The sequence below is a fragment of the Cervus elaphus genome, chromosome 26 (genome assembly GCF_910594005.1).
Source record: "Cervus elaphus chromosome 26, mCerEla1.1, whole genome shotgun sequence".
NCBI lineage: Eukaryota > Metazoa > Chordata > Mammalia > Artiodactyla > Cervidae > Cervus > Cervus elaphus.
This window is the reverse complement of record NC_057840.1, coordinates 35,778,376-35,802,915: the sequence shown is the minus strand read 5'-3', so window position 1 is coordinate 35,802,915 and position 24,540 is coordinate 35,778,376. Positions and strand designations below refer to the sequence as shown.

Below are 24,540 nucleotides of genomic sequence, written 5' to 3'. Positions count from 1 at the left end.
AACCCCACTGTTTGAAAGTAGGCTTTTGATGTAAACCGCTTGAACTATTCTATTTACTTCTTAAACGGACTCTTAGAACAGCCTTGCCTCAAACTTCTGCATTCAAAATCAGAACCAATCTTAACATTCCTCCACAAATAGATCTTGGAAAAAGTTCTTATTAATCTTTAAAACTACAGACAAATTCATTATCATGTCACTGTGGGAGCTTTATAATCTTACTCCCATCCACCCATCAGTCTTTTTTTTTTTTTCCATTTATTTTTATTAGTTGGAGGCTAATTACTTTACAATATTGTAGTGGGTTTTGCCATACATTGACACGAATCAGCCATGGATTTACATGTGTTCCCCATCCCGATTCCCCCTCCTGCCTCCTTCCCCATCCCATCCCTCTGGATCTTCCCAGTGCACCAGCCCTGAGCACTTGTCTCATGCATCCAACCTGGGCTGGTGATCTTTTTCACCCTTGATAGTATACTTGTTTCAATGCTATTCTTTCAGAACATCCCACCCTCGCCTTCTCCCACAGAGTTCCAAAGTCTATTCTGTACATCACCCATCAGTCTTGTATCTTAGCATGTCTCATCTCTTTTCCGCTTCTCTTCCCCATTCTTCCACTCCTAATCTCCTGGATGCTGTGATTCTTCGCCTTCAGAATCTCAACTTTTCTTCTTTATGTTTCGGAAGCCAGAAACATTCTGCTTGGCTTGTATCTGCCTCTCAAGATGCAGCTCACATATCATTTCTTCATTTTCCCTTTTTCATCAAAGTCTAAGCTCCTCAAAGGCAAGGATGAAACTTTAGCTGTAACTATTTACCTAGCACTATACTTGTTTGTAGGAGGAATAAAGAAATGAACAAGTGGTGAATGAATGAATAATTACTGAACGTGGCAAGACAGATTGATCACTCCTTAATTATTAGCCAGAAACTTGGTTCATTTCTTTAGTTTAGCTCTTATCATATTGTTATATTTCATTGTTTCCATGCCAGATTTCTGATCAGATTGTACATTTCATTAAGAAAATAATCAAACCATTTATTTTGTCTTTCTGGCATCTTACTTCTAAAGTGTTCACACATTATTGTTAGAGAAATGGCAGTCTTAAAGAAATGAGTTTTTACTCCTTCTGGAAAGAATGGGAAAACAGCATTTGTTATTGTTGTTTTTAGGCATGCCATGTAGTGAATACTGGGCTTCCCATGGCAAAGCCATAAAGAATCCTCCTGCCAACACAAGAGATAAAAAGAGAATCGGGCTCAATCCTTGAGTTGGGAATATCCCCTGGAGTAGGAAGTGACAATCCACTCCAGTATTCTTGCCTGGAAAAAAATTGCATGGACAGAGGGGCCTGCTGGGCTACAGTCCAAGGGGTCACAAGGAGTCAGACACAATTGAGCATGCATGCCGTCACCACCATAGTGAACACTGTATCAGATTAGGCTCTGCAAGTGGAAGACTGGATCACAGTAGGTCTGGCACCTGCCTTCTGCCACTTGACAATCCAATATATCCTTACTTACCTATGACACGATCTGGCATCATGAAAACTCAAATTGCATAAGTGCATGCGATAACTGTCTTCGTTGAACTAAGTTTCTGCTACAGTGTTGCTGAAACACATCCCAGTGGAGCTGAAGTGATCAGAACCCTGGATAGGTGATCTGTTTAGTGACAAATCATCGGCAATATTAACTTTTTCTCCCAGTTATTCTTGGTAGAAGTATACATTATATTATTTGTGAAAGTATGTTGTATAGGTTATATTATTAATGAAGTCACGATTTCTGTGACAACTAGAAGGTTTCTATCACTTATATCATGATAGCTGTGTTGAGGATAACCATGGCTGATATTCTTTTTAATGTTTCCCATGTACTGACACCTTCGTTATTCACCTAATTTGAATCTCATAAATACTGTTACTTCTCTATTTTATAGACGAGGAGACAGACACAGGAGGGCTCTGCCACCGCCCGCAGTCACACAGACAGTGGGTGGCTGAACCAGGCTGGATCTGCATTTAGACCCAGCGCTGGCTTCTGCTCACAAGGGAAACATGAGTGAGGCCTTCTCCCTGAAGTTGACGTCCCTCCTTTTCTGCCCACAGGGTGAAGAAGCTGAAGGAGACTCTGGTTGCCGTACAGCAGCTGGATAAGAACATGAGCAGTCTGAGGACGTGGCTAGCCCACATCGAGTCAGAGCTGGCCAAACCCATCGTCTACGATTCCTGTGACTCAGAAGAAATACAGAAAAAGCTTAATGAGCAGCAGGTAAAGTGTAAAACAATAGAAGGAAAGAATCAATTAGGTTCCTGAAAATTGGTCCTCCTGGGCAGAATAGAGACATGAGTGTGAGACAGTGAATTGGGATGGGAAATCTGGAGGAAGCTGGGCAGGATTGGTGAGAAAGGGGAGGCACTGGTTAAACAGGTGTTTGGGGCAAATACGTTTCATGTCCTCACAGAGCTGACTCTTTTTTTTTTTTTTTTTTAGAGCTGACTCTTTTTTAAAAAATATTTATTTATTTACTTGTGCTGGGTCTTCATTGCAGCATGTGGAACTTTTAGTTGTAGCAGGTGGGATCTAGTTCCCTGACCAGGGATTGAAGCCAGGCTCCCCTGCACACAGAGTTTTAGCCATTAAAATACCAGGGAAGTCGTCACAAAGTTGACTGTTAAGTAGATCTGCCATCATTGGGTTAATGTCATGGGTCCTCCAAGAAGCCATCCTAAGATGGAAGCTTGGGTTGAGTGCTAGCAGTTTTATTTATTTATTTATTTGTGAGTCACTAACCCACAGCCATAGTCCTAGGAGCCCTTTTCTGTGTTCTGCACACAGTGTTTTTGAGAGAGATCACAGTGCATACTTATCTAGTTTCTAGAGTCTAAATAATTTAGTTTTGCAAGGAGGATTGCATGACCTACAGACCACAGACTATAATGTCATCTTCACGTCTGTAGCAAACACAGCACCATACCCAACCCAACAAAGCAAAAGAGAGTGACCCTGAAAAATACATGCAGAAGTGATTTTCACCTCCCACTCTCCTTGCTGATTCTTATTCAGCATGCTAGACTCCAGCTGTCAGTAATCAACGCCATACATTCCCCCATAAGATGTATTGCTATTTCACGCTTTTAAACTATCTTTGAAAATTTTACCGATCTTGGTTATTTCCATTACATTAAGCCATTTTATTCAAGTTCCTTAATTTTACAAAATGTATAAACAGACCTATTTCTTCAGTCCTATGAAATGTTTTATGTACTTTATAAACTATTTAAATCAAAGAGAATAGATATTAAAATACAGTTTTTAGGAGCTGGGGTTACTTTGATATTTAAATTAGCATTTCTTTTGTAAGAAATTGTTAGCAGGTTATTTTTCACTTTTTGTAAGATTAAAACCCTCTAAAGGACTCTGATGAGTAACTCTGGGGGTTGTGGTTTGCCTCAAGTTTCCCACATTTTCCTGGAGAACTTGGTAATGATATGGATAAGCGATAAGAGTTAAAGTGCTAATGGCCGCTATTGTGATTTAGCAAATGTGAGAAAACCAAAACAGTATCTAGTTTAAAATGGTAAATTGATGATATGCATTTACAGTTCTACCTGTTACTAAAACTCCAATAAAATGATAGTAAAGGGGATAAAAGGTCAAAACCCACAACATCAAAAAGAACAGAAAAGAAGATGATAGCGCTGACAGACATCCAAGAGAATTTGGAAGGTGGATAGTAGATAAACAGCGATGGTGCTAGCAGAATGGAGGAGGAAGACAGCTGCTTCCTGCTGCAGATGGCATTCCCAAAAGTCTCACTCGGGAAGTGGAACTATCAAGTCTGCAGGGCTTTAGAGGGAAGATTGCTTGAAGGTCAGAAAAAGGAGTGGTTCAATGAGCAGATTCCGCCTAAGCCCAGCTAGTCAGGCAAACCAGAGGGACCCTTAATTTGATAATACAGGACACCATCGGTGCTTGAACCACTCTATTAAAAATAGAGGGAATAAGTGGAAGGCTCTGTACCAAATGGTCTGACTCCACCGCACCGCATCCCCTCCCACGATGTCACTAGCCAGGCTAATCCTGCAGCCAGGATTGGTGCAACAGTTTCAAAATCCAATTCAGTTATGCCATAAAAGCCCTCTCCCTCTCCAAAATAAAGTGGAAAGGAAGAAATGATCAAAGTAATGCAGGAAAAAAATTCCCAAAATGAAAATTAAACACTTGTAGAGCACAAACCCTACAAGCGCCCCCAGAAAATTAACACAAAGCAGAGCTATTACGAAATTTCAGAAGACGGTGGATAAAGAGATTTTAAGGTTTCCAAGATGAAAAAGTTTGATTTCTTCCAAACCATGATGGCAGCTAGTATACAACGGCAGAATGCCTTCTAAAAGTTAGAAGGTTGTTTATGATTTAGAATATTACATCTGCCACTTAGTAGATAAAATAGTTAACCTTCTCTGCATACATTCACAAGAATCTAATGAAAGGTATTCTATGTATAGTGAAATGAGAGGAAAAATGATATTCAGGAGAGAAAGAAGGAAGTCCCCAGGATGATGGTAAAGGAAAGTCCCAGAGGACAGTCATTCTGTCATCTAGCAAGAACCTGTCCAGACAGGAGTAGGGAGTCTGGGCACCCTAAAAGGGACGTCTCCAAGGAAGAAAACAGCTGAACTCAGGGACCTGATGGGCTTGACCATACTGGAAGGAGCTTTTATTAAAAAAAAAAAATTATTTTGTATTGGAATGTAGCTGATTAACAATGTGATAGTTTCAGGTGAACGGCAAAGGGACTCAGCAGTACTTACACATGTATTCATTCTCCCCCAAACTCCTCTCCCATCCAAGCTGCCAGATGATATTGAGCAGAGTTTCCTGTGCTACCAGTAGGTCCTTGTTGGTTACCCATTTTAAATATAGTAGTAAGTACATGTCCATCCCAAACTCCCTACCATCTTCCCATCCTTCTCCCTGGCAACTGGGAGTTCTTGGAAGGAGCTTTATTAGCACCATAATAGAAAGGAGTTCTTGGAAGGATTTGTTAGCACCATGAGAGAAAAAATACAATACAAATTAGCAATACAGATTCTAAAGAGAAAAAGAGAGAAAGGGAGAGAGAGAGAGAAAAGGAGAACTATTGATTTCAGAAAACAAAACGTTGTGTAAGAAAAGAAATATAACCATAGCATATTTTGTAGATCAAGTGTGAAAACTATTAAAGAACTGTAATCTTGCAAAGAAATGATTATTGCTTTAGCTGTAAGAGGTGCTAAACCAATCATTGGAGCCTGGTGAGTCATGTAGAACTTTATTCCTTTCCTACTCCAGACGCACTGATAATGTTTAACATTTAAAAATCAAGAAATACTAATATAAACATGTTACTCAGAAAAACAGAAGTAAAAACCAGAAAACTGAGCTACAAGAGATTCTTCATGTTTCTGGTGAAGAGTCTGATGTGAAAAGGGCATTACTTAATTAAAAGATCAGTAGATTTTTAATATATTAATAAATGTTCATATAGACTTTTGAAGTTTAAAGGCAAAAAGATAAACAACTATACACTAACAGTTGAAAGTAAAGAATTTCTGGATTCAAATATTGGCCTCACCACTTTTTTATGTGACTTGGAGCAAAGCAATGAACTCTTCTAACCCTCAACTTCCTTACATATAGGATGCTAAGAATCGGAGTGCATGACTCACAGTGTTATTACAGAAGTTAGCAAGAAAAGCATTTAGCACAGTGTCCAGCACAAAGTGGGTGCTTAGCAGATTTTACTTTAATCATATCATATTTACTACTATCCTTTATGGAAAATATTTGACCATAGATTTTTTTTTTAAATTATAGCATATTGGATCCATGCTTTAAAAAAACAGAAAAAGTAATCTGTCTCCAAAGGGGAAAAATTCTGACAAATATTTAAATGGACAGATTAAATTGATAAGAAATATATTTTCTTCCATTGCCCTATATAGAGTTTCTATATGTCTGTCTTGCCAATGTACTTCATTCTTACAAATTTAATTGGGCAGAAATATATAGAGACTTGAGGTGGCTTCAGAGGATGTTTTGTCAAGTTTCTCTGTGTTATAAATGAAAAATAATGAATCCAGAGACACTGGGGCAATTGGAGACCATTACCAATGGAAGTTAAAGCTGAGACTAAAACTGTGATCTGTGTTTGGTTTCTTATATAATTATAAAATCCCTCAAGCTTTATTTTTTAATGTTGATTTGAACAAAAACTTTTGAGCAGAAGCACAAGGAGACGTTTCTCCAGTATTTACTGTGGGAACCTGGCCAGGCACCTGGAAGTAAATCTCACCAAACTGTGGATGGCTGCCATGACTGGGTCGATCAGAGGTGTCAACGCTGGGCCTCCGGCCATGTGTCAGAGTCTGGGTTTCACACACCAGAGCTGGTTCCCACCGTGGTTTCCACTCTTGAGTCTCTGCTCTGAGATAGACTCAAAAGCATTAGAGGAGTGATGTCATCAAGATGGTGGCCTAAGCCATTCCTGACTCAAGTCCCCATCACAGGAAGACCAACACGCAACCATCCATAGACAGAACACTACTGTGAGAACCCCAGAACCCAGGGGGAGGCTACGGCACCCCCTGGACCACAGAGACTGGGACGCCCCACGTTAGAAGATGACAGGAGTAGCTATACTCTGCCCCCGTCACCCTCCCCAGGCTGGCACAGCCCTGTACCAAGGGGACCCCCCAGGCCTGTGGTTTCTCCAGTAGGAAAAGAGAAGCCAAGGTGGACATCCGGCTCCCCCAGGATTGTGTGATGCTTCCCAGAAGGCCCAGTGGGGTCTCACTTCATAGGGAGGAAATCTGTAGGGCTCATCTGCAGGGGACCTGATAAGATGGAGAAGGCGTGGGGTCTTACAGCACCCATACTCAGGTCTTGGTGGAACTGCATTCCTGCTTCGAGCTGCACCCAAGGAGAGATCCTAGCCAGCGCCTCTGCTCATAAGCAGAGCCCAGCCAGTGGCCCTGTCTAGCCTGCAGACTCACTTGGCAACTCTGCCTGATTTGGGTCCCCAGACAACTGGCCTTGATCTTTCTCGGCCTGCACAGAGAGGCAGATGCCCAGCCCCGCCCAACAGCTGAGCACTGACTCCACCCGACCCCACCAGGAAGCCTGGCCAGAGAACCCAGGCAGCCATGGAGCCCATCCAACAGCCTGCTTGGGCAGGAAGCCAAGCCAGTAGCCCTACCAACTGCTGGGCATAGCCTGTGGCCTTGCATAGCCAGGGAGCCTGAACAGTGACCCTGGACAGCCTCTGCCCAACCTACAACCCCTACTCAGTGATGGAGTCCATCTGAGGGCCTTGTCTGCTTGCTCAACACAGCCTGAAATCTAGGCTATGGCCCCATCCAACAAGAAAGCCTAGACAACAAACAGCTCGACCATGAAGCACAGTCCCTAGGCCCACTCACTGCGGGATTCAGCTGGAGGGCTCTCTTAACCAGAGAGTCTGGCCAGTAATCTTGCCCAACAGGGGAGCACAGCCAGTGGCCTACCTGATGGCAAAGCCTTGTCTATGGCCCTACCCAACTCCAAGGCTGCAGCTATGCATGATCACAGAGCATAGGCTGAGACCCCATCAAGAGCGATTGCAGAGACCAGCCTATAGCCCTGCACCGTCATAAGTCCAGCCAGTAGCCCTGCCCTGCCAGTAAACATCGCTTGTGACCTCACGTGATCAGAGGTGATTGTAGGGCCCAACAAGCAGCACACCCCAACCTCAGAGCCTGGAACGTTTTCCAGGATAGATTATATGTTAGACCACAAAACAAGGTTCAATAAATTCAAGAAAGTGTAAATTACATCAAGTATCTTTTCCAACCACAATATGAGATATGACCTCCATGGCTGGTTCAGGTTGATGTATGGCAAAAACCACCACAATATTGTAAAGTAATTAGCCTCCAATTAAAATAAATAAATTAATTAAAAAATTAATAAGAGGAACAAAGTTAGAAAGTTGACAAATACATGGAAATTAAACAACCAGTGGATCAAAGAAGAAATCAAAGAGAAATTAAAAATATCTGGAGATAAACAAGAAAGGAAACACAACATACCAAAACTTAAGGGATATAGCATAAGCAGTTCTAGGAGAAAAGTTTTTAGAGATAAAAACCTATATTAAGAAAAAATAAAGATCTCAAATAAACAACCTAATTCAACTCAAGGAACTACTAAAAAATAAAATAAAATAAGCAAAAGCTAAGCCCAAAGTTGACAGAAAAGAAGAAATAATAAAGAGTAGATCAGAAATAATGAAATAGAGAATAAGGAAACAATAGAAAAGATTAACAAAACTGAGTTGGTTCTCTGGTACTATAAACAAAATTGACAACAAATTTTAGCTAGATTAACCAAGAAAATAAGATAGAGGACCAAAATAGATTATTTAAAAATTTATAAATGAAAATGGGAACATTATAAGAAATACCAAGGATCATAAAAGACTACTATGAGCAATTATAATCCAACAAATTGGACAATCTAGAAAAAATGGGTAATTCCTAGAAGCATACAATCTACCAAGAATGGATCTTGAAGAAATAGAAAATCTGATCAGATCAATAATGAATAAAGAGGTGGAATCAATAATCAAAAACCTCCCAACAAAGAAATGTCCAAGACCAGATGGTATCACAGGTGAAATCTACCAGAGATTTACAGCCAATTCATCTCACTTTTTCAAAAAATTGAAGGGAAGAGAATGCTCTCAAACTCATGAGTCCAGCATTACCGTGATACCAAAACCAGATAAGGACACCATATGAAAACTATCAACCCATATGCCTGATGAATATAGATGCAAAAACTCTCAATAAAGTACTGGCAAACCAAATTCAGAGCACCTTGAAAGATTATACACTGTAATTAAGTTGGATTCATTCCTAGAGTGCAAGAATGTTTCAACATAGGCAAATCAGTAAATATAATACACTGCATTGTCAAAATGAAATAAAAATCGTATAATCATCACAATAGATGGAGAGAAACCACTGACAAAATTCAAATGATAGCTCTCAACAAACTGGGTGTAGAAAGAATGAACGTCAACATAATAAAGGACATATGTGACATACCCAAAGCTAACATCATACTCAGTGATGAAAGGTTGAAAACAAGACAGAGGTGCCCACTTTAACCAGTTCCATTCAGCATAGCAGTGGAAAGCCTTGTCAGAGAAATTGGGCAAGAAAAGAAATAAAAGGCATCCAGATTAGAAAGGAGGGTTTAAAATTGTCTCTGTTTGATTGTGGCCTGGTCTTATATATAGAAAAGTCCTGAAGACTCCACCAGAAGCTTTTTATAACTAATAAATTCAGGAAAGTTGGAGCATACAAATTCAACATACCGAAATCATTGTGTTTCTGAACACTAACAGTGAAGTATCTGGAAAATAAAGAAAAAATTCTGTTTATAATGACATCAAAAACAATGAAATACTTGAGGAATAAATTCTACTAAGGAGGCAAAAGAAATGTGCTCTGACACTCTAAGATATTGATGAAAGACACTGAATAAGACACAAGCAAATGGAAGATATCCCATGGATTGGAAGAATTAATATTGCTAAAATGTGCATACAAAGCACATTAAATGCAATCCTTGTCAAGATTCCAATGGCACTTTTTACAGAAATAGAAAACAATCAAAAAAATCCTGAAAGTCATATGGAACCAAGAAAGATCCCTAATAACCAAAGCAGTCCTGAGCTAGAACAAACCTGGAGGCATCACACTTTAGGATTTCAAATTAATATTACAAAACTTTTGTAATCAAAAAAGTATGGTACTGGCATAAAAACAAACACATAGATCAATGGAACAGAATAGCGAGCCCAGAAATAAACCCACACATATGCAGTCAACTGATATTTGCCTAATAAGGATTCTCAATGGTGAAAAGATAATTTCTTCAAAAAATTGTGTTGGGAAAACTGGATATTCACATTCAAAAGAGTTAAACTGGACTTCTATCTTACACAACATAGACAAATTAATTTGAATTGATTAAAAACTTAAATTTAAGACTTGAAACCCAGAGGAAGATATAAGGAAAAGGCTCCTTAACATTGGTCTTAGCAATGACTTTTGGAAGTTCAACCAACCAAAGCAAAAATGGAACAGGTGAGACTAAATCAAACTCTGAAGCTTCTGTACAGTAAAAGTCACGATCAACCAAATGCAAAGGCAACCTAGGAATGAGAGAAGATATTTTCAAACCACATATCCTATCAAGAGTTAATATCTAAGATGCACAAGAAACTCATATATACACCTCAATAGCAAAACAAACAAACAAACAAATTATCCAATTTAAAATTGAGCAAAGGACCTGAACAAGCATTTTCTAAAAGAAGATAGTCAAATTGCCAACAGGTACATGTAAAGATGCTCAACATCACTAATCTTGGTAGAAATGCAAATAAAAAACACAGGTATCACCTCACACCTGTTGGCTGGCTGTTATCAAAACACAAGAGATTAAAAAGTACTGGCAAGGATTTAGAGAAAATGGAACCCTTATGTACTGTTGGTGGGAATGTAAATTGGTGCAGCCACTATGGAAGAGAGTATAGATGTTCCTCAAAAAAGTAAAACTAGACCTACCATATGTTCTAGCAATTCCACTTTTTGGGTATGTATCTGAAGGAAATGAAATCACTATCTTGAAAAGATATCTCCACTCCCATGTTTATTGCAGCATTGTTTACCAGTGAATACATGTAAACAACCTAAGTAGCCTTCAACAGATGATGTTTATCTTTCTTGTTTAAGGCAGTGAATTTGCCCAGAGTTCTACCATATCAAGTCTTCTATATTACCATATTAACTGCACAGAGCATAACAAAATATATATTATTTTTCTGTTGAGCTTTTAACTCAGTTTACTCAGAGTATTCCATTATTAAAAAGGAGACCTACTGATACCATGTTTTGCTTGTCATATTCATCCAGGTCCTCAAAGTATTTTCCTTTTCTCTTATACAGTTCTTGAATTTGCCTAACTTTTCTCTTGATAATTCCTCAACTGATTCAACTGGGATTTATATTCTTCTATGTAGATTCTTCTTCCTGTTTTTCTCCTCAATACCAGATCCCAATGTCTTCTTCACAAATTGTAGCTTACTGTTAAATGCAATAACAGTGGCATTGATTAACTTTGGAGATTTCATAAACTAGACACAAGAAAATAGCTTCTGTCAAATATTTCTGTTTCACTAAACTGTCCTTTCAATCTCTTGCACAACCTCTTTCAGTTATCTGGGCTTTGTCACAGGAATTGCTGGTCCTAAAATATAAAATATTACAAGAATTGAACATTATCATCATATTTCGTATCTTCCTGTTTCTGTCCTACATTTAAATTTGATCATTGAAGAAGCTGCTGATAATGGTTGTCATACATGATAGAAAACCAAGGTCCCTTAAACCATGGTAGCTTTTAATGATGGTGGAGTTAACTGTTTAAAATAGTTTGCAGATCCTTGGAGATCAAAGTGCGTGCCAACTCTTAACAGGAGCACACGTACTCCTTTGACTGATCTATGGATTGGAATGGAAGTGATATATCTGTGAAGTAAAAACTGGGGCAAGATTCATATTTCAATCACTAAAGAAGCTCATTTTACTCTGCACAATTGATGTTGTCTTGTTCAGTTGATATTTTGGCATGGCTCACACAGCCCAGATATTTCTAGACTCGTTTTCTCATACTTTTGAGCTTGCAGTATTTTATAAAGGACATTAAAGAAGCTTCATGCATTCAAGGAAATGAAATACTTGTCAAGGTTTTGCCTAACCATTTCTGAGTCAGTGAATACAGCTGCGGGTTCTCCCGCCGGTAAACAAGTGTTTGCGTAAAGCACGTCTCCTCCCCTGCAGGAGCTCCAGAGAGACATCGAGAAGCACAGCACTGGCGTGGCCTCCGTGCTGAACCTGTGTGAGGTCCTGCTGCATGACTGTGACGCCTGCGCTACAGACGCCGAGTGCGACTCCATCCAGCAGGCTACGCGAAACCTGGACCGCCGGTGGAGAAACATCTGTGCCATGTCCATGGAGAGGAGGCTCAAGTAAGTGGGGGTGTGCACACAGCTGAAACAGAGGAAGGACAGAAAAATCAATACGGAAGTTTATCCAGGGTCTCTGCTGTTCACCATTTCCTTTTGGCTGCAATGCCCAGAGATAGCCTCGGTTTCCCAAACTTGTCATCTACGTTCAGTTGGAAACATAAGTAGGTATGAAGGTCACTTATAAATATAACAAGCCAAATGACACCTGACCTAACAGTTTAAATATAATCAGAAAAGTTAAAATATGCCCTTGCTGAACAAGTATTACGTTACATAATCTGTGGTGTGAAAAAGTAACTTTCTTTCATTAAAAAGGAAATAATAAAACAAAAGGACTTCTCTTGAAGCCGTTTGAAATTCAAGGTGGTAAAAAATTAGTGATGTGTTAGAAAGTGACCATAATGACTCAAGGCACAGAATCTTCATACTCTCTGGGGACCTCCTGAAAGCTTAATATTTGTCTTGCCGTCCTTAGTTGATTTTGATGAGGGTGACTTTGACGTTCAGTGAATTTTCAAACCTTAGTTTTAGTCCAGCGAACCTCGGGATGAGTGTGCACTGAGAGCAGAGTGTTACACTTTTAAACTTCCTTGCACATACCCAGAACAGTTCACACCATGTGCTTATCAGACTCAGTTTGACTCGTTCCAAACCCAGAGCTGCAGGACGTGTGTTTAAACACACACACACACACACACACACAGCTGTTTCATTTTAGCTCAAACAGTTGTTTCTTTTTCAGTCTGGGCAAATTCGGCTCAAGGCACAGTTAGTTATTGTTTGGCACAGCAGTTGCTTGTTTTGGGCCATCTTAATCCTGGTGCAGGCATCAGGCAGGGCTCTGGAGCACAAACAGTCTCAAACAATCAGATTCTGTTCTTTCCTTTCTGTCTCAGAATTGAAGAGACATGGCGATTGTGGCAGAAGTTTCTGGATGACTTTTCTCATTTCGAAGATTGGCTCAAGATCTCAGAAAGGACAGCTGCCTTTCCCAGCTCTTCTGGGGTGCTCTATACAGTTGCCAAGGAGGAACTAAAGAAATTTGAGGTGATTTTCAAAGCCAAATATTTCATCTTTATTTTGCTACGAGAGTAGCCAGCTGGTCTTTGGTGTCTCAAGACCCAAACAAACTGCCCACATGTTATTTGTTCAGACGGCTAGGTGATGACTTTCTGGTCATCTTTCTTATTACATCGTAATAGGCAAAAAAGAGAAAGGATGTTTTTACTTTATAATTATCAAGAATTACAAATAAAGCAGTAATGAAGAGAAACTCTGTTAGAAAACAGGAATTATGATTCCCCAAAAATGATCGTGGCGTTCTTTTGACTTCACGGTTCTTTATAATCAAGCTTCTAAGACTCAAATATTATGCCATTCCATACTATAACATCTATAAAATATATGTGTGTGTGTGTGTGTATTCAATATATTTTCTTGATTTTTTTTTCACTTAACTGGAGTGTATGTGTATATATACATATATATGTATATGTGTGTGTTCATGTGCGTGTGTGTAAGTACATGCTAAGTTGCCTCAGTCATGTCCAATTCTTTGCGAACCTATGGACTGTTGCACACCAGGCTCCTCTTATCTTTTAATCATTGATAAATTGACTCCAGAATTGATCAAATATTTTAAATCATAAACCGTCTGTAATTATAAATGAGGAACAGTGCCATTGAGTCACCAAGATTTTTCAAATTTATAGAGAGAAATAGCAGCAGTATAATCATATTCATCAAGAAAGCAATTATTCAGTAACTGATTCCAGTTCCTTGCCTGTTTGGGCAGTCTCGAGTCTGCTCTATCACTGGGATAGGATGAAACCCCAGCTTCTCAACTGCCTCTCATTTTCATAAAGGACTGGTCCCGAAAGTTGACCACTTTTTAATTTGAAGTTTCTTTGCCAGTCAATGTCCATTGATTGGCAGTTGTGTTCTCATATATAATAACTGTGAACAGTTCCAATGCATGTTATCTTACAAAAATCATTCTTGGTTACTAAGTCTGCCCCAAGCTCCCTGAGATAGTTTATAATAAGACTAAAAAATCCAACCAAATTCAGCTGGATTAATTTTTACCTTGTAATAGCAATTAGCCAGGCTTTTTTTTTTTTTTTTTTTGAGGCCTATTATAGTAAATATGAAGTTTGGGTTTTGTTCTTGTGGGGTTTAAAATCTAGGAGTCATAGATGGGTAGCTACACAAAGCTATACAAGTGTTCAAATACTATGTGAAATAAATAACAGTTATTCTGCTGCCTGAATATGGACCTATATATAACTATTCCACTAAATTCCTGGGGTGAGGGGGTGGAATTCCTATCCGAAAGATTCTTCCTTAGTAAAATGCTAGTAAAAAGCCACAATAAACTCTGTAGTAGATTTCAGATTATCCCAGTGTGAACCAGTGCTAGTAGAAATATTCTTGTACTGCATCTTATTACTCACAGCTTCATAAAGGTTAAACCTTCTATAATCGGCTTCCACTACAAAGAAGATTATGTAAGATCTTTTATGATGCTATTTTAGACTCAAGACTTTATGACAAAGGTTAGCCATATAGTTAAGCTTATAATGCTATTTATATAACTAGCTATTCATATAATGCTGTATAAATACAGCATTATATATGTATGCTATTTATATATATAAATGCTATTTATACAACATACAACTAGCTAGTTATAATGATTGATTTTATTATTTATCTTTGTAGTTAATTTTCTTAAGAGGAAAATAAATTACAAAAATGAAATTTTGAGGGCAGTTTTTGCCTGTTCAATTGCACAAACACTGGGGACAGATCTAGGTGTGCTGGGGTCCCCGCCTGTCATGCCCACCTTCACCTCAGTGAGAAAATATATTGTGTGACTTACAGTGATGGCAAAAGCTGAACTTCCCTTACTATTTCCTTTTCCGGGGGAATAATTTGAAGTTTTATAAAATAGATGGTTGGATTTACTCGGTTGACGGCTCTTAAAACGACTCTCAGAAGAAAAGCCATCTTAGAGGCAGGAGTTTGGTAGCATGTAAATAGTGTGATGAGCCAAAGGAAGCAAAAGTTTGGGATTTCGATGAGTGAAGTTCAATTAGTCACACAATTTTCTGTCCAATGCCAGAATAAAAGTCAGTCATAAATCACACACCTAAGTTTGAAATGTAAAAGCTTCATTTTATTTTGGCCAAATGACTCTTATTGCTAGGGTTAGGCTATATTGCAGAGAAAAAGAACTACTTCACCTGCAGAAATTGTGTGCATGGGGGTAACCTCCAAAGTAGATAGACACTACTCTGTAATACTCTGTAAGGTGTCACATCAGCTTTAAAACATTTCATACAAACCAAATCATTCATGGGCACAGCAAAAAAAAAAACAATAGAGCATGTACAAAACATTTTTCTTTGTAAGGTTACTTCTGTTTTACTAAGCTGTTGTTCTTAAAAGTCAGTAATAGCTTGCATTTAGAAGATATTCTGCAAAAAGTAGTTTTATTTTTTTTAAGAGGGCACCAAAATTGAGGCAATTTCTGGATTTCTTAGGAAATAACATTTTATAAATAAAAGAAGCAGTTTTATGATAGGTATTTTTTTCTCGGTATTGACATCAGAAACTTGGAACATTTTAAACTCACGTTTCAGCATACATATTTTTGTGGGCTTCCCTGGTGGCTCAGTAGTGAAGGACTCACTTGCTAATGCAGGAACACAGGTTTAATCCCTGAGTTGGGAGGATCTGTGGGAGAAGGAAATGGCAACCCATTCCGGTATTCTTGCCTGAGAAATCCATTGGACAGAGGAGCCTGGCGTCCATGAGGTCGCAGGAGTCGGACATGACTTGGTGACTAAGCAACAACATATTTTTGTAATCAGTTTCCTTTATGGGAAAGTTTTTTTTAAGGCTATTATTTTAAAAGCTATATTACATATGTATGTCGTGTGCATTATACATGTGAGTGAGTGTGTGATAGTCGTCAGTCATGTCCAACTCTTTGTGACCCCATGGACTGAAGCCCACCAGGCTCCTCTGTCCATGGAATTCTCTAGGCGAGAATACTGGAGTGGGTTGCCATTTGTATATGTATATATAGGTATGTGTGTACATTTTATATGTATGTATCATATGAATATGTGTATGTTCTACATGTATATGTACATATTCTATATGTGTATCATATGTGGATTTGTATATATACAGATATTTACTACTGTTTGCCATTTTCTTTTGTATTTTTGTTTGATCAACTCCCTTTCTTAAGGCACATGGGTAACAGGAGCTTTCTTTAACAAGGGAAAGTTTGCGCTGGTTACAAAGTGTCTTTTCCTGTTGGAGGGGAAGAGTTGGCCTCCCATTCTGTCTGACATCAGGACCCCATGCCCAGACACCCTTGCTGAGAGCCCTCCCCAGATCTCCCAGGCTGATGTGCTTCTTTGTGGCCGTAGGCTTTCCAGCGACAGGTCCATGAGAGCCTGACCCAGCTGGAGCTGATCAACAAGCAGTACCGCCGCCTGGCCAGAGAGAACCGCACGGACGCGGCCGGCAGCCTCAAACAGATGGTTCATAAAGGCAACCAGAGATGGGACAACCTGCAGAAGCGCGTCACCTCCATCCTGCGCAGACTCAAGGTCCGTACCGCACCCCCTCTGTCGCTTAGAGGCCGGGAGGACAGCTGGGGCCATTTCAGTACAGCGTTAGGACATAGTCTCGGTGACTCTGTAAGACAGGGATGCCGAGACGGGCATCTAGCATGTGATTTATTTGGTAAAACATTGCGGTGTTCTCGTTGCTCGCTGAGGAAATGACTTCCCAGAGGAGGCTGGAGTTGGCGGTTCCGTCTCAGCCCGAGTCTGTGGCTTTTTCGCTTGTGTTCTTGTCTCTCCAGCATTTCATTGGCCAGCGGGAGGAGTTTGAGACGGCCCGGGACAGCATTCTGGTGTGGCTGACGGAGATGGATCTGCAGCTCACCAACATTGAGCACTTCTCCGAGTGTGACGTGCAAGCTAAAATAAAGCAGCTCAAGGTAAGAGAGTAATAGTGATTTTTTTTTCAAATTGGTATGCAGGGAATATGAAGAGGAAATGATTTATACATACTTTTGTGAAGAACATATTAAAGAACTATTCTTTTTTAAAAATTTTGTTTATTTTTAATTGAAAGATAATTGCTTTACAGAATTTTGTTGTTCTATGCTAAATATCAGCATGAATCAGCCATAGGTATACATATGTCCCCTCCCTCTTGAAACTCCCTCCCAGCTCCCGCCCTATCCCACCTCTCTAGGTTGCAACAGAGCCCCTGTTTGAGTTCCCTGAGTCATATAGCAAATTCCCATTGGCTATCTATTTTACATACGAGAATCTTTGCTTTTTAAAAATGTAGGTCTTCTTGACTGAAAAGAAATACAGAAAAAAGAAAAATATTAAAAATGAAATAAAGAACATTATGAGGAGATACAACTCCCCTTAACATATACACAAGTCAAGTAGGAACTTGATTTGCAAGGTTGTCATTTTCATTTTTGATGGTGTTTTTTTCTGATTGGTTTCAAGCACCTTCAGATAATTTGACTCCCATGATCCAGACCAGTTCAACTTTCTTATATTGGAACTTCATTCCACACAGACTGCATTCCTAGGTGCCAAATTAATGTTTAAGCATATTTGGTATGTTTCATATATAATTCAAAACCAGTGGCTAGTTAAACATTTTACCTCAGTTCAGTTCAGTTCAGTTGCTCAGTCATGTCTGACTCTTTGCAGCTCCATGGACTGAAGCACACCAGGCTTCCCTGTCCATCACCAATTCTTGGAGCTTGCTCAGACTCATGTCCATCGACTCCATGATCCCATTCAACCATCTCATCCTCTGTCATCCCCTTCTCCTGCCTTTAGTCTTTCCCAGCATCAGGGTCTTTTCCATTGAGTCAGTTCTTTGCATTAAGTGGCCAAAGTATTGGAGTTTCAGCTTTAGCATCAGCCCTTCCAATGAATATTCAGGACTGATTTCCTTTAGGAATGACTGGTTGGATCTTCTTACAGTCCAAGGGACTCTCAAGAGTCTTCTCCAACCACAGTTCAAAAGCATCAATTCTTCGGTGCTCAGCTTTCTTTATAGTCCAACTCTCACATCCATACATGACAATTGGAAAAACCATAGCTTTGACTAGACGGACCTTTGTTGGCAAAGTAATGTCTCTACTTTTTAATATGCTGTCTAGGTTGGTCATAGCTTTTCTTCCACGGAGCAAGCGTGTTTTAATTTCATGGCTGCATTCACCATCTGCAGCAACCTTGGAGCCCAAGAAAATAAAGTCTGTCACTGTTTCCATTGTTTCCCCATCTATTTGCCATGAAGTGATAGGACCAGATGCCATGATCTTAGTTTCTTGAATGTTGAATTTTAAGCCAGCTTTTTCACTGTCCTCTTTCACTTTCACTAACCTGAAATATCAATAAACTTAGATACACAGATGACACCACCCTTATGGCAGAAAGTGAAGAGGAACTAAAGAGCCTCTTGATGAAAGTGAAAAAGGAGAGTGAAACATTTTACATGGGGAGGGATGTATATTAGATATGAGGATTCTATCTCATAGGATAGAATGTTTAATATCTTGAATAATATGCAAGGCAGCTTGTGAAATTTTCATCCCAAGATAAGATAGGATAGGTAGATTTTTTTTTTATAAGAATAGTCACGTTGCCTTGGAGAAGAAAATGGCAACCCACTCCAGTATTCTTGCCTGGAAAATCCCATGGACAGAGGGGCCTGGTGGGTTCCAGTCCATGAGGTCGCAAGAGTCAGACACGACTTAGCAACTAAACCACCACACATGGTGCCTGTGACTTTCAAGTTGTCATAATAAAACAAGGAATTTACCTTTAATCCTAGATTCTCAGAATAAAAATATCATAAAATAGTCCCAGTAGTCTGACCAGCCTCTCCATCCTTCCCCTTCACCTCAACTCTCTCAAGTTGTTCCACAGGTAAATAACAGGTAAAAGCTTCAGCAGGAAATTTCTACCAAGTGGTAGGTGAATCTTTTCCTTCTGGACTCTGGCAGGGTCATTTATAACCACCCTCTTTCTCCCTTGGCAGTCTTTTTATTATTGGGCAATTTCAACTCTTCCAGAGTTTATTCTTGTGTTGAATTAAAATTTATCCCTTGAAAGTTGTTCCCTGAGGCTTAACTGTTTTGAATCATATAAATTAAGTCTAAGGAATCCAGAATTACCTGTTTTTCAAATTTTTACAGTTTTTCCTACTTATGTCCTGAAACAGTCAAATCATCTGAGAATAATTTGTGATATTGTGATTTGGATGGTTTCTCTTACTGATGTTTGACATCTTAGAAAATCTAAAATTTAAATATTGAATATAATTCTTTAAACTGCTAAATTAATTTCGGTGGCTCTCTATTGCTTGCCATTACTTTTCATCAGGGACAACCAGTGCTCTCAACTTTATGATGGGTTTGAATGTTTTTTCTTATGATTCTCTTAGCCACACTGTCCATGGTGGTAAATTTTATTAGGCAAAGGCGCCTCTCTGGTCATGGAATTCTAACAATTCCATTTCTGCTTTCTGTTCTGATTTCAAAATTTCATGTCTTACTTTAGAAAGTAGTAGCTTCTTGGCTTGTCTTTGTCTATGGTAAACTTAATATCCCTACATGGTTTTTCTTCATATGTATCTTAGAGTTACTTCATGTTTATGTGAGTAATGAGCAATTAACATAGAGGTGTGCTCCCTAGGCCTTCCAGCAGGAAATCTCACTGAACCACAATAAGATTGAGCAGATAATCGCCCAAGGAGAACAGCTGATAGAAAAGAGTGAGCCCCTGGATGCGGCCGTCATTGAGGAAGAGCTGGATGAGCTCCGACGTTACTGTCAGGAGGTCTTCGGGCGCGTGGAAAGATATCATAAGAAACTGATTCGCCTGCCTGTACGTGACACTGCTTTTTTATTGTCATGAAATATAAAGAGAATTAATAATGTGAGCTCAAGTAGCATCATTTAGTGGGCACCGGACTCTGGAGCCAGAGTGCTTGACTTGCCTTAGTTTCCTCAGTCTAAAACTGGCTTAGTAACTGTACCTACCTCCTAGAAAGGATTGTTTTGGGCATGGAATGAGTTTATATATATATATATGTATACATACATGCATATAAAGAGCTTAGAAGAATACTTGGCTCATATCTTCCATGGAAGATCAAGAAGCTTCTAGGGAAAACAAGGGGATAAAGGTGAGCAGTGTTAAACAGCGGCCTGATTGATGTGGTTATTTAGCTGAATTTCTTTTTCTCTTCCTTTTCCCTAATTGCTACCATAATCATATCTCATTGTCAAGATGTTATTATTAGAATATTTGTCATCTTCTGTGATAAAGTGTATTTTCTATCTGGAATATAAGGTATAAAAGGACCAGCTAGGATTTTATCAGTGATTCCCTCTGGCTCCTGATCTGTGCCATTCACTTACTTACTGTGTTGCAGGTTAGGTACTAAGTTATCTTTATTTACGTTATCTTATTTAATCTTCTGTCAATTTTTTGAAGTAGGTCTTAATATTATTTCCATTTTATCAGCATTAAAACTGAGAATTTACTAGATTCACGTATAAGGCATTTTGAAAAGTGATCAGAAGATACTTATTTATTATTCGATGATAGGAAGTTTAAAATTAACCCTACCAAGATAGGCATGTGGTCCAGCTAAGCTTGGGTACTGAACATTGGTGAGAGGCAGAGCAGAGCGGGGAGGGTACCAGCTGACTGCCGTGATAACAGGACTGTCTGGGCTGCATTTTTAGCTCCCAGATGATGAGCACGACCTCTCTGACCGGGAGCTGGAACTGGATGAGGCTGGAACTCTGTCGGACCTCCACTGGCGGGACACCTCCACGGACGGCGTGCTCTCCCCGCAGCCTTCCTCCAACCCCTCCCTCTCACTCGCCCAGCCCCTCCGGAGCGAGAGGTCTGGACGAGACACCCCGGCCAGTGTGGACTCCATCCCCCTGGAATGGGACCATGACTATGACCTCAGCCGTGACCTGGAGTCTGCCGTGTCCAGAACTCTGCCCTCTGAGGATGAAGAGGGTCCAGAAGATAAAGATTTCTACCTTAGGGGAGCTGTTGGCATATCAGGTAGGAAAGAGCTCCTTCTATGTGTATGCTAGCTTGAAAGAGAATACGAAGGAATGGATACTGTCCTGAAAACCCATAGGCTACGCAGAATCATCTTCCTTCTCCCTTCAGGGGAACTTGTACTTAATGGCATAATTTGATATTAACATGATTCACAAATGCAAAATTGATATGACCACTGATTTATCCCGCGTGTGCCTACATTCTTACTACATGACTGGAACTTTATAAGTGCTGGAAATACACAGTCCCTTTTCTTTTCAAAGAGCTCACGTTCTAGGGTGGTAGTGTGCTAGTGTGGAGGTGGTTTAGTCACTAAGTCGTGTCTGACTCTTTGACCCCATGGACTGGAGCCCACCAGACTCCTCTGTCCGTGGGAGTCTCCAGGCAAGAATACTGGAGTGGGTTGCCATTTCCTACTCCAGGGGATCTTCCCAATCCAGGGGTCAAATCCGCATCGCCTGCATTGCAGGCAAATTCTTCACCTCTGAGCTACCAGGGAAGCCCTCACACTCTAGTGTGGAACACAGACAGATAAGAAACACCTGTGTGAAATGTTTGGCGCTGGAGTAGCAGGGTACACACGGTGGTGTGAACACACAGCCCGGGGTGGCTGAGCCAGAGCTTTGGAGAAAGGCTTTAGAGAAGAGACCTGTGCTGAGACCTGAAGGATGACTAGAAGTCAGTCAGGAGGATACAGCAGTGTCCAGAGGAAGAAAGCAGAGGACACCCATCTCGGCTTTATGATCAGCCTCAGCACTGTCAGTCCCCTGGAGTTTGTCCAGGATGACATGGCTGTCAATTGGGAGGTGCAGAGTGAGCAAAGAGGAGATGGGAAGGAGAACCAGGGTCTGGTCATATAGCAACCTGTTTATCATAAAAAGCAGTTTTACCGTGAAGACCCTGGACAGTGTCACAACAGGGCTCTAAGGAGGGAGGCACTGTGATCTGATGTCTATTTTCAAAGAACCGGTCTCAACAATATCTAGAGAAGGGCACATTGAAAGAAAGTCCAGATGGAATCACTTTACAGTCCAGGACGCAGATGTGGTGATGGCCTGAACTAAGGCAGCAGCGCTGGGAATAGATGAAAGAGCTGTGAGAAATCATGAGACGGCTCCTGCACGCCTGATGGCCGATTGGATTGCGGTCGAAGTGATTTTTTCTGGTGTGAGCATCTTGGTAAAAGATGCAGGTGGTGGTAGGCTCTGAGGACCATGAGTAGGAGAGAATGTTCTGGGTGTCTGTGGAGCCACGGGGGCAGGGCAGTGAGATAGTGGGAGGCGGTGAGTTCCTCTATGAACTCAACCTGTGCTATGATATGCTGTGGCCTGTCCCACAGGAAAAAGCCAGCGGTGGGTGGCTGCATGGGTCAGGAACCAGAAATGTAGATTAGATAGTCATCCACACGTGAGTGGTCCCCAAGGAAAGGAAGGAGACCACACAGGAAGAGTGTACAAAGGGAAACGAGGCATATGAAACCTCAGGCAACACAGGGAAGGCGTGGCCAGAGAAAGAGGAGCATTTTAAGAAAGGTGAGTCGAAATAGAATAAATAACCAGAGGTCAATTTGTAGCCCTTGTAAACGCATCTCACACATTCCCTAAAAGACAGTTTCCCCTTTTTCTTTGTGTGATGGTTCACATTTGGATTCCCAAGGGGCTGACGCTGTACAAAAAGAAGATGATTTGTCTCATTTCTCTTTTGTTTTTACAGTACAGCCTAATAGCTAAGCATTTTGCCTCTACAGCAGAAATCCTCAATATGCAGTCCCTCAGCCACACGTGACAGCTGAGCCCTGAAATGTGACTGTGCAGATGGGTATTTGCTGCATCCAGTGCTCTTACAAAAATACACAGAATTCAAAGACTTAGCACAAAGCAAGTGTGTAAAATATCAATAATAGTACTTATGTTGATTACATGTTGTAATTTAGATTTGTTGGTTTAGTAAAATTAAGTATTGAATTTATTTTCATCCCTTGACTTGTCATTGTGGCCCTTAGACTCTTTAAAACAATGTATGTTATTTCTGTTGGACAGCGCCGCTCTAGGACCTGTATGGATTGCAATTCCAGTTATGCCACTACTAGCTGTTGAAACTTGAATGAGTAACAATTCCCCTGGGCCTCAGTTTTTTTGGTCAGTAAAATGAGAATAACACTTCCACGCACCCTGTAGGGTTTCTGTGAGGATAAATGAGTGCCCAGAACAGCGCCTGGCTCATAAAACACTCTCCACCAATGAGAGACTTTATTATGATTTATTTCAGGAACCCTTTGGTGGTCAGACTCAGACTTCTCTGTATGTTCAAGAATTATCGGCCCAGAATGACTAATTTCCTTTTTTTCCCCTAGGAAAGTTATTTTCTAGCCATCAGGGGATCCAGGTTTCCAGACCTTAGCTGTCAACTTAGACTGTGCTCTTTTTGCAGATGTAATGATCCCTGAAAGTCCCGAGGCCTATGTTAAACTCACAGAAAGTGCAATCAGAAATTCCTCTGGTAGGCACCAAAGCCGAAGCAGACCTCCCCTGCTCACCTGTAACCCGCCTTCTCCTCCCCGAGCACCTTTATCCACCCTCTCACAGCTCTGTGCCACAAGCATGTTAAGGCAGAACCTTCTTCTCTGACTGCTGTCTCAGAAACAAAAACCCAAACCACTTGGTTGATCCACACCAAGAGTTAAAACTCCAATGAGAGTGAAAATGTTGGTCGCTCAGTCGTGTCTGACTCTTTATGACCCCATGGCCTGTAGCCCGCCAGGCTCCTCTGGCCATGGAATTCTCCAGGCAAGAATACAGGAGTGGGTAGCCATTCCCTCCTCCAGGGGATCTTCCCGACCCAGGGATCAAACCTGGGTCTCCTGCATTGCAGGCAGATTCTTTACTGCCTGAGACGCCAGGGGAGCCCATAGCTTCAGTAATCAAGTGCAGTAAAACAACTATTCAACTTGTGAAATGGTAGTCATTCTCAATAAGTGTGAACTATGATGCCCATTAATGGCAGAAGATAGGAGATGGAAACACTAGTCTTAGCATTGGTGCTCTAGCTCCCTGCTTGGTTGGAACAGCTCTGACTTTATGACTTCAAGGAGTTGCAGACCCATCTCTGGCTGGGGAGTCAGGGCTCAGGGATTCTGTTCACTAGCTTATAGGTGGGACCCCAGGCCCACCGTTTATCCTCCTGATCTCTGGGGGCCCCTAAAAGACAAAGGGTGAATCATGTATTCAGCTCCAAAAAATCAGGCTCTCGCTCTAGACA

The 24,540-nt window shown here is 40.5% G+C and overlaps 1 protein-coding gene across 4 annotated transcripts in view; it reads left to right on the top strand.

Moving 5' to 3' along the window:
• SYNE1 (spectrin repeat containing nuclear envelope protein 1) overlaps positions 1-24,540 on the top strand; it is a 482,339-nt gene that overhangs the window by 433,956 nt on the left and 23,843 nt on the right. For 3 of the 4 annotated variants that reach the window (XM_043888326.1, XM_043888325.1, XM_043888328.1), the window contains 8 exons: positions 2,115-2,277; positions 11,943-12,130; positions 13,027-13,177; positions 16,576-16,758; positions 17,016-17,153; positions 19,888-20,079; positions 20,946-21,279; positions 23,713-23,781. In XM_043888326.1, coding sequence (XP_043744261.1) covers positions 2,115-2,277; positions 11,943-12,130; positions 13,027-13,177; positions 16,576-16,758; positions 17,016-17,153; positions 19,888-20,079; positions 20,946-21,279; positions 23,713-23,781 — 1,418 coding nt within the window. The remainder of the gene's footprint in view (positions 1-2,114; positions 2,278-11,942; positions 12,131-13,026; positions 13,178-16,575; positions 16,759-17,015; positions 17,154-19,887; positions 20,080-20,945; positions 21,280-23,712; positions 23,782-24,540) is intronic. The other variant, XM_043888327.1, reaches the window with a different exon arrangement.